The sequence below is a fragment of the Blastomyces dermatitidis genome (assembly GCF_000003525.1).
Source record: "Blastomyces dermatitidis ER-3 genomic scaffold supercont1.5, whole genome shotgun sequence".
NCBI classification, from domain to species: Eukaryota; Fungi; Ascomycota; class Eurotiomycetes; order Onygenales; family Ajellomycetaceae; genus Blastomyces; species Blastomyces dermatitidis.
Window position 1 is genome coordinate 753,826 of NW_025544778.1, and position 10,066 is coordinate 763,891.

At 48.2% G+C, this 10,066-nt stretch overlaps 2 protein-coding genes across 2 annotated transcripts; one reads left to right on the top strand and one right to left on the bottom strand.

The window, feature by feature from the left end:
- Positions 1-2,273: 2,273 nt before the first annotated feature.
- BDCG_04822 (phosphatidylserine decarboxylase) lies at positions 2,274-5,733 on the bottom strand. Its single transcript, XM_045420469.1, has one exon. It carries the CDS (start codon positions 5,510-5,512, stop codon positions 3,878-3,880), a length of 1,635 nt encoding a protein of 544 aa, XP_045276567.1. The 5' UTR covers positions 5,513-5,733; the 3' UTR covers positions 2,274-3,877.
- Positions 5,713-10,053, top strand: BDCG_04823 (ubiquitin family protein). The gene is made up of 2 exons (XM_045420470.1): positions 5,713-6,571; positions 6,638-10,053. The coding sequence occupies exons 1-2, from the start codon at positions 6,287-6,289 to the stop codon at positions 8,507-8,509; spliced, it is 2,157 nt and encodes a 718-aa protein (XP_045276568.1). The 5' UTR covers positions 5,713-6,286; the 3' UTR covers positions 8,510-10,053.
- Positions 10,054-10,066: the final 13 nt, after the last annotated feature.

Consider the following 10,066-nt stretch of genomic DNA (forward strand, 5'->3'; position numbering starts at 1 on the left):
ATCATATGTATTATTATTATTATTATTATTATTATTATTATTATTATTATTATTATTATTATTATTATTCTTGTGATTATGATTATTCCTCCGGACTCTCTCTCCCTCAGAACCAGCAAATAATGGATGATGTATTCTGTGGCTAGATCTAGCTCTGCACTGCACCTGACGTTTCTCGCCGCGCTCTTGGCAACGGAAACGGATTGTCATTCCCCCCATTATTATCAGCATAAATGCACATTGCGGTGAGCGGCATGGGGGTTGGATAGAGCATGGGGGAATCGGATGGGAAGAGCGAGCACGGAACAGAGCACGGAGTATGGAGTATAGTAAGTTATGACCAAATTCCCATGCGAAAAATAATACCGTTTGTCGCACTGTTCCTGCGTACAAGCACACCGCATATCTTGTCCATCCACTACTACTATTATTATTATTATTATTATTATTATTATTATTATTATTATTCAGAACCAAAATAATTGGGGTCCTTCTTTCCGTTGCATTTTATGAAACAGCTATACGTTTCACTGTACTATTGACACCTCCTAGGAGATCAGACATTGAATAATGGGGACAGAAGCTATTCATTATTTTTGCTTCTCAATAATAGTATTATTATTATTATTATTATTATTATTATTATTATTATTAGTACTATTTCCACCCCGCCCCGCCCCATTGACTTATATGTGTACTGCTGTATCTCTGTGTATCCCACTGCCCCTCCTTGCTCCACACGTCATTGGCCTCATGGGCCTCTATAATAATTCTTATTTGAGGCGTTCGGCTAAGTGGGCAAGGGGAATTTAGCTTCTGTATCCGTTGTCTCTCGCTCTCCCTCCTCGGATTTCCACCTTACAAGGCAAGGCTTCTTTTATGCTTCCGCCACCAGTTAGTCCCAAAAAAAAAGAAAAAAAAGAAAAAAAAAGAAAAAAAGAAAAAAAAAAAAGAAAGTGTAAAAAGCAAAGTTAGTCTAAAATGTAGCTATCAACATAGGATAGGGATAGGACAATACACAGCCGGAGCTGGAGTTGAAGAGATGGAGATAAATAATAATTTACAACACGCACATACAGTAACTACATTATTACTACATGAGTACTCATCTGCTCTCTCAGCCTGATCTGCAGCCACTGCCTGCTGGTCTGATTCTCCATGATGATGAGACCAGATAGTGTTAGTGTGCATTCTCAAGACACTACTCCGTACTTATTTTAGAGAGACGACGCATACTCCGTACACAGTAATGAGCGAATTCTCAAGGAAGAAGCCCCCGCCAAGGCGTGGTGCAGGCTCTTGGTAGACACAAGACGAAACGACGATTTGATTCTGGAACACTCCATCAATCTACATATCATCCCATCGATCATGCATCGTTATCGTTATACTACTGTACGGAGTACATATCCTATCCTATCCCCATCCTATCTCTATTGCACTAAACTAAACTAGACAACCCCGATCCCGAGCTACTTAGCAGCAGGCAGGTTAGATTGGAACTTGGGATTACGCAGTACAGGCGTGTTCAAGCAAGGTAGGTAACTCCACAGTACGGAGTAAGGTTGCTTGCATGCATGCATGCGCATTGCGCAGCCTAAGCCAAGGTTGACCTAAAAGGATGTACGGAGGATGTATCTATTTCGCCCTAGCTAGCTAGTAGCTAGCTAGCTAGCGGGCGGGCGGGCGGCGGCGGCGGCGGGGGATTATCGTCCATCGTTATTTTAGGGAGGGGGTAGGGATTGGTGCATGCGTACTCCGTACTCTTGGACGGATCAACCGGCACTCACAGCAGGTATTATTATTACGCGGTAATAATAATCGAAGGACGATGTCATCGGCGTTTAGAGAAAACGCTAGGGGGGGGGAGGGGCAGGGGAGGGTTGTTAGCACGGGCTGTTAACGCCGCGGGCAAGCTTCAGTGGGATTTTGAGAGGAGGAGCAGGAGGAGGAGAGGGGGGAACGGCAAGCATTGGGAACGGAGGAGGGAAATGCAAGGAAGGGGAAGAGGGAGGGAATGCGGAGAGAAGCCGAAAAAGAACGAAAAGAACGAAAAGAAGAGAAGAGAAACAACCGAATCAAAATAGCTCTGAGCCCCCATTTTTCCCATTGGTTATTCATGGCCTTTGGCAAATCCCCAAGCATGATGCACTGCAGACCTGGAGTTGGGCAGATAGGGATTGTTGTTTTTGCTACCTTTCTCTTCCACCATTCAAACTAAAAGGAAAAAAAAAAAAACCCCCAAAAAGTTTTCACTTTTATTTTCCATTTATTTTTATTTTTATTTTTTATTTTTTCTTTGCTTCCACTTCCATTCCACGTTTTCCCTCCCCCTTTCGTTTTTGGTAACTATCATTTAAACAGCTCCAAACCTCTCAGGCTCAGGTCCCACCGTCCCACAACCACCCCCATCGACATCGGTCCGACAATGATAAAGAATAAGAACCCATGGTATGGAGTCTATGGACATACCAGCGGGGTGGGGTAGGGTAGGGTAGGTAGGGGGAAGGGGGAAACGGAAAACGGAAAACGGAGAACGGAGTAACAACCGTATTTATTAACTATTTCGATTTGATATCTCCATTCCAATCACCCGGACGGATTATTATTATTCACCGCTCCCCAAATAATTATATTATTGCCAGGCTCAACCTGTCCATTATTCAGCATCACGGCGGAGGAAGGGAATAATCATAATAATAAATAGCGAAAGTTGTCTTGGTTACTGCATGTTGGACCCGGCCATATTTTAACTTCAAAGAGATCGGATTCTCACTCACCCACCCATCCCCCATTCTCTTTGCTTTTTCGTATCATATCTCATCTTCTTCCACCCCCACGGGTGTTGTTGCCTTTCATCTTACTACTGCTCAAATTCTCCTGTCCTGCCCCGAGATATCATCCCAATTCCCAATTCCCAATTCCCAATTCCGATTGCGAGTTCTATTTATATTGCTTTTATTTTATTTTATTTCCCCCCTTTTTCTGAAACCCCGGGTCGGTCCGGCGGGTTCGGGAGTTTCGGGAAGGGAGAGCAAGCATATTACATGGTGTGGTATGGGGGAGTTGAAGAAACGAAATAAATATCGGGAAAAAGTGGGCAGGGCGCGGTAGAATTTCTCTTTTTCGTTTTCGTTTTTCGTTTCATCGTCTACGGGACCGGTGTGGTGTGTGTGTGCTGTATATGAGGATTCAGGTGCCGGGATAAGGTGGAAGATCGAGGTATGTACGCCCCTGCTGCAAGATTCGGAATGGTGGTGATGATGATGATGATGATGATGATGATGATGGACAAGGGGTTGAGGAAAGAGGACTTGGGTATTTTTCTTTTTCCCTTTTGAAGAATCTTGTTGTGTATTAAGGTCTACGTTACGGTAAGTCCGGGGATTTGAATCGCAGGTGAAATACCGCACAAGACCGCGGATAGCTCTGTCAACTACTGGTCAACGAGGCGAGACTTGTAAGTGACAACAGTGGGGTGTGTGTGTGTGTGTCTTGCCTGTCCTGTATATACGGCTGGTTCCGGATATCAACGTTATGGAGACATCTACACTCCGTGATGCAAGAATAGTCGTCCGGGAGAGCTGGGTCGATATATGCATGCATACTTACGAAGGCTTCAGAAAGGAAAATGAAATGTGATTAAGGAGGATGCATGAGCACCATGAATCATGTAATTTACAAAAATGAGCGAACCCAAACCCTTTTTCCGGTCCAAAATGCAGAATAAATGCACCGAAAAGTGACAAGAGAAAATGTTAAAAAGTACATACAAGAAAGAAGTAGTAGATACAGCGCCCACACGAGCACATGCTCATCCCATCTATAAAATGACTTTTTTTTTCTTCTTCTTTTTCTTCTTGTTCTTTTGCTTCTTTTATGCCTTCTCCACCTCCCCAATCGCCTGCCCAACCTTCACATACTGCCCCTTCTCAATCTTCCACTTCCAACCGCCCTCACGGTGCTCCCCCATCCACCCCAGGTCAAAACTAGGCCGCCCGCCCAACGGCGCCTCGAAAACCAACACAATCGAGCTCCCCAGCTGGAATCCGCCCATCTCCTCGCCGCGCTGTAGCGCATGGCCCTCTAGCGTCTTGCTGGCGTGGTGGTACGTCGCCTCCGAGAAGCCCGAGTAGGGCTCGCCGAGCTTGGCAGCGGCCGCAGCAGCGCGGTCCGCGGCCGTGTCGGTCGTCAGGCTGTTCGTGCGCAGCTCGGAGTCGAAGTTGATCTTGATGGAGCCGACGTTCGTGGCGCCGACGGGCGTCATGCTGAAGAACCCCCAGCGCCAGCGGCCGAGGAGCACGATGCGCTCGTTCAGCGTGAATAGGCCCGGCAGGGTGCGTTGGAGGTACGGGGAGACGGAGAAGAGTTCGCCGGCGAAATGGCGGCGGCTTTCGACGACCCAGGACACCGGGGAGTGGAAGCGGTGGTAGTCGCCTGGGGCGAGGTAGATGACGACGTAGAAGAGGGATCTATTTGAGGTGGGCGTGGGCATGTACCAGGCTGTTTTGCCCTTGGCGAGGTCGGCTCTGACCTTGGCTTCGGAGCTGGTGGTGGAATGCATAGATGCGTCTAGTGGTTTGTCTCCGGGGGCGTGGCCCTTTCCGGTGCCGGAGAGTAAGGTTGGGAGGGTGTAGGTGATTCCATTCATTTTAGCAAACTTCTCGTCTGCTGCCACATTATCGGGGTCTTTATTAGTGTGCTCGCGGTGTTCGTTGTGGTGTATTGGAGCCCTCGTAGGATGTACCGGCTCGTGGCCAGGGCTCAGCTCTTCATGTCCCAGCAAAGAATCCAGACTGTACGTCATGCCCTTGACCTGCTCGACTTCCCCGTTCTCAATCATCCCAAACTGTAGTATTCGTCCGTCGGCTGGCGAGAGAATGGCTAGGGGGTTTGGGTCGAGTGGACGGACACCGGGCTTTAGCTCGCGATAAAAGAAGGCGGCCAGGTTCGGGTAGGTATGGAGGTCGGGCTCTGCAACTTCGTCTAGATTGACGCCGAAAATCCAGGAGTAAAGCTTGAAGCCTGGGACGCGGAGATAGTAGGGAATGACCAGCTCGTTGAAGCGGCCCCAAAGTCGAGACATAGCCTTCAGGGGAAGGGTAGACATGACCTGAACCTGCCATGGCCCAGAGGGTCGGATTTTCTTCCGCGGCAACACTTCCTCGCTGCCCTCGCGTTCCAGCCGTTCCTTTTCTGCTCTTTTAGATCTGAAGAATTGAACAAATCCCAAGAACCCGATGCCCAGCCCGACAGGAATTGGATACCATTCAACTTTGGTGTTCCCCAGAGCTGTCCGCAATCTCGACCGAAACGACTCTTTCTCCTGTGATCCTTTTCCCCCCTGGCCATTTTGCTGCCAGCGTCCGGACGATGAGGAAAACGGCCTTCGAGATAAGGGCATTCTCCTGCTATTCACTCTGCATAGGGCGAGCTCTGCCGCAACAGCCTCCCAAGTTCCCACGAAGCTGGCGCGATTCTGATACACAGCTGCTCGTCTAACGACCAACATGCTGAACGGCGTTTTCCCTTCAGTGCTTCATAAATTATAGAGATAGTAGGCGGCAGATTATCACCCCGACATGGCACTGAGTTGCATAAGCATACCCATGAATCCAATTGAACCCAAGACGTGGACCCGAGAAAGGCGCAAAATTGCTAATCAATTTGTCTCCCTAATCGACGTCAGCGTGGAAAGTTGACTCGCAAATTATGGAGTTAATAGTTTCCATACAATTAGTTACAGATTTATGTTTATCCGAGCCGAGCAAGATATCGCCGCTGAGTCAGCAGCTCCCGGATCGGGTTCAGGCCACCTCAGTCAGTCCAGTCGTTGCCAGCAACCGCATCGCATCGTCATCGTTGCACTGAAACAGGATCAGTCCGCGCGGGCAGATGGTGTCATTAATGCAATAACATACCGCGCTTGGTTCCACGCTGTCTTTCGTTCGCTGAATGACCCAGCTTGTTGTGTACTAGCTGTTTGTGCTTGTGTTGACTGGATTGCCCAGCGAATTCTGCCGTCATCTCCCACCTCCACCTCGCTCCACATATCTCCCCCGTCCGTCTTCCAGGTGAAGCGACACGTTTCTTGTTCATACTAATCTCGTGTGGTTAAATACCATATCTTATACCACCAACTTCTGATCTGGATGTTGTTTACATAGCCTTTCGTCAGCCGTCAAATTCTGATCGCATTGTTGGCATCTCCCCCAGCGCCTCCGGACGTTCATCCGTACCTCCAAACTACGAGGAGTCTGAGGAGATTGGAAACCTAGAAGCCAGGATGTCGACAGATACCAAGCCTAGGAATATAGACGGCGTAGATGGGTTGAGCAGCGCATCCAGCAGCGATGTGCAGACTATCGTTCTTCATATCGTATCTCCATCCCTTCAGAACCGGGTTACTCTGAACAACGTTCCTCTTGCAATCAAGATCCTAGAGTTGAAGACTCGACTGTCTGAAGCGTTACCCAACCACCCTTGCCCAGATGTACAGAGACTCATATATAGGGGAAAGCCTCTGTTGAACAATGAAGACCAGCTAGGCAATATTGTCGCACCTGCAGACGTAAGTTCAACCCCTCTCACTTTAGTCCCGAAGGTCACAAACTTATGGGACTCGGTCTGCGATTAGGGTCGGGTGCACACAATGCATCTTGTTCTTCCCCCTAGCCAAGTGAGAGTTACCATTCCTCCTCCACCAAATCTCGCCCCAGATCTCCCGAACCCCGGCCTGCCGAACCCTCAACAGGAGCCATCCGGCTTACGCCTTCGGACAAGCGGCACAATCCACACTGACCCAACAGCACCGCGACCACAAGTGCAAGCACAGTTCAACTCTGCAACTGCCGCCAACCAGGTAGCTACTCTACGCCAGCAGGTCATAGCACAACATCAGCATCTGGCTGCGCAAATCGCTCAGAACGCACGGTTGCCATCCACTAATCGCCCCGCAGAAGCCGGACTTTCCACAGCGATAAATCCGGCCGGTATCCCAATACAGAATAACATTGATTCGCCATTATATGTTGATGTCAACTCACCTTTATATGGTACGAGATTTGGGTTGTCGACGCCGAATCTACAAAGCGAGCGGATGAGTTCGATACCCAGTAACCAAGATCGCAACCCATCGGACTCACAATCAACCTCTTCGAGGGCCACATTGTTCGATTCCTCTGCAACCCAACCTTTCCCCATTCAACGCACGGCAAGCTTTCCTCCCAGTCGTCCCACTTGGCTCGGTGAGACCGGAATGGGCGTGGGAACTTTAGGTGAAAATCGACGAAGAATCCCCGCAATACTTGAACAAATACTCGGTATGGAAAGCCAGGTACGGCGAGGCCAGCTTCCGACCATTGAGAGTATTTGTCGTATACGTATTCAACTTTACCAAATCCTGGATGAACAGGATCGCAATCCACTTGCGCCAAGAGACATCATGCCTGAAAACCTTCTCGCTCGACTATCGTCCCTTACTGCTCGGGTAGATCAAATAAGGCTTTTAAGAACCCGTTCCTTCACCTCTTCACCTCAAAATTCCTTATTTAACCCCCCACCCACTCTTCAAGATCCCACGCAGACGTCCATATACTTAGTATCTTCCCCATCTGGCTACCATGCAGTACTTCTTCCTCCAACTGGTGCGCCCGGACAGGGTACCATTCAGCCGGGAACGCAGGCATTCCATGCTCATAGGCCAATCATTCACCCGCCCATAACATCTATTCCACATGAAGCGCCACATGCGGCACCAAATCCTATGATTATTCCACCTGCGGTGAATCAAGCCATCTTGCAACAGCAGGAACGACATCGAATATTTTTGGGCCCAGCGAATTTCTCTCGGATACTAGGACGGCTTTGGCTTTTCGTTAGACTTTATTTCTTTTGCTACATCTTCAGCGAAGATGGTACATGGTTCAGGATTATTTTGGTTTCACTTTCAGTCCTCACAGCTCTTCTATCAGAAACGGATTTACTACAGCGAGCACAACGTGCGGTTATCGACCCATTACACAGACATCTCGAAAATCTGTTGCCTGTGGATACGCACCAGCCTCGAGACGCAGGTAGAGCGCGCAGAGGTGTAGACACAAATGTCCCTCCTGTGCATCCGATGCAACCCAATAACATCAATGAAGGACTTCGACCCGCAGTTGGAACGCAGCATAACGGAGCTATGGCCAACAGTCAACCGGCAGGTGCTTATAATAGGCTTAGGACGGCGGAACGAGCGTTTGCTCTTCTCCTTGCAAGTCTAGTGCCGGGTGTCGGGGAGCGCCGGGTGGCGGCTAGAAATGCGGCAGAAGCCGCGAGACAAAATGAATTAGCCGCTGAAAGAGAGGCAGAGGAAAACCAGGCTAGGGAGCAGGGGAATGAGGAAGCAGAAGCTCGTGGTGACCCATCTGGTGAGGAGTCTGAGGACGCCGCAGTCCCGGAACTAGACCCACAACCCGCTCATCCCACAGATGACTTGGAAGAAGATCGTGCCATCGAAACATGAAATCTATGGGAAAGCTGCGTGAAATGATATGATCGTGTCATCAGTAATTTGCCTTTTATGCTTCTCGGCGCTCCCTAACTTCTAATTTTTCTTTTTCTTTTCTATACCCAGCTCTCTTCACACAGCATTTGTCATCCATTTTAATTCCTAGGTGATATTTTGGTTTGGATAAACTGGCCCATATAGTAATCCGCACTGCTTTGTTAGATATGTCCTCTTTTACGGACCTGGAGCATTTCGTTACTTTGAACAGCGAAATACTTTTGTTATTATGCCTGTTTGTATGCATGCATGTATGAGTAGGTAGGAAAATTCGTCTGTTTATTTCCCCCCTCAAGCTTTGGATCTTGAACACGAAAATTGCATTTGGCTTCCATTATTTATTGAATTCAATTAGCCTCTTCTCCGGAACATCACCTCACGCCCTTGCTTCAAAGTCGGTCGAAGTTGCCGTCTGCATCTCAAAACCATCCTAATCCTCCTACCATCATCCATATCCATCCGAAACACCTACCTGTCAAAAGATAAACAGTACCACCCAGCACAAATAGGTTAAATAAAATTTCAACATCAGAACCACGGGGACAATTAAAGGCAACATATATAAATTCTCACTTCCAACGCAGTTTACTCACAACCATATCTCGACACCCACCTACCCGCCGGCCCACTTACCGCTGGACCTGCTCGTCCACTTCCTCGCCTGGGATGGGAAGCCTCGAGTGCGCGATGTACCACTGTCTATACGTTTCGCGCAGCAAGGCGTCAATGGAGTTGTATGGCTGCTGTTATTATCCTGTAAAAGGTCCCCGCTTAGCTGCTGAAAGACAGCATGGCAATAGTTTTTTAGCCACTTCTGGAACCTCTACTGGACCTTATGTGGGAGGGAAACCGAGAGATTTGGTCGTCATGAGCGGACGCACATGGCTCCTAGAAGCGTCTGTAAATATCCTCCGTTGACAGAAGGACTTTCTGCTTTCCGTGGATGACTAGAAACGTATATACTAGCCAAGCTAGGGTTAAAACGAGTGGAATAGCCTGTAATTGACCCACGTCAACTATTCTATTCCATGTATTCTTGGACCTAATCATTCTCAGGAATAACAGCATTCCCATCTGATGTCATCATCCCGAGTAAACCGGCCGGCTCTCTCTGTGCGCCACGAGGCTTGTTCGAGAGATGGCCATCACTAAACCCTATATTCAGTAAATAAGGTTTCAAGTTTTACGCTGTATGGAATGGGAATAAAAGCCCGTATGATCAGGGCCTCTCATCCCAGACGACTGCCAGCATAATCTTCAATGGTGGAATAAAGAAGAAAATCCGTCAAGGCTGTTGTTCCTTTCATTCCCACTGAAAAATAGACGTATATACTTTATTTAATATTCAGACGTAACTGCCATCAGCGCAAACAAAGCTGCAACGTCAAAGGTTTGTTTGCTTGTACGCGTTTTGTGTACTCCCTAACCTACTCCGCCTGTATGTACAGTACTCTGTACACCGAGAACATAACCTTACCCGTGATACAGGAAACATACTCTCTGGTAAACACCTCC

What these genes read in the sequence shown, in the direction of transcription:
- BDCG_04822 (XM_045420469.1), bottom strand. Translation starts at nt 5,512, where the DNA reads ATGTTGGTCGTTAGACGAGCAGCTGTGTATCAGAATCGCGCCAGCTTC.
- BDCG_04823 (XM_045420470.1), top strand. Translation starts at nt 6,287, where the DNA reads ATGTCGACAGATACCAAGCCTAGGAATATAGACGGCGTAGATGGGTTG. An exon ending in ATATTGTCGCACCTGCAGAC is followed by an intron (nt 6,572 to 6,637) that starts GTAAGTTCAACC and finishes GTCTGCGATTAG; the next exon opens with GGTCGGGTGCACACAATGCA.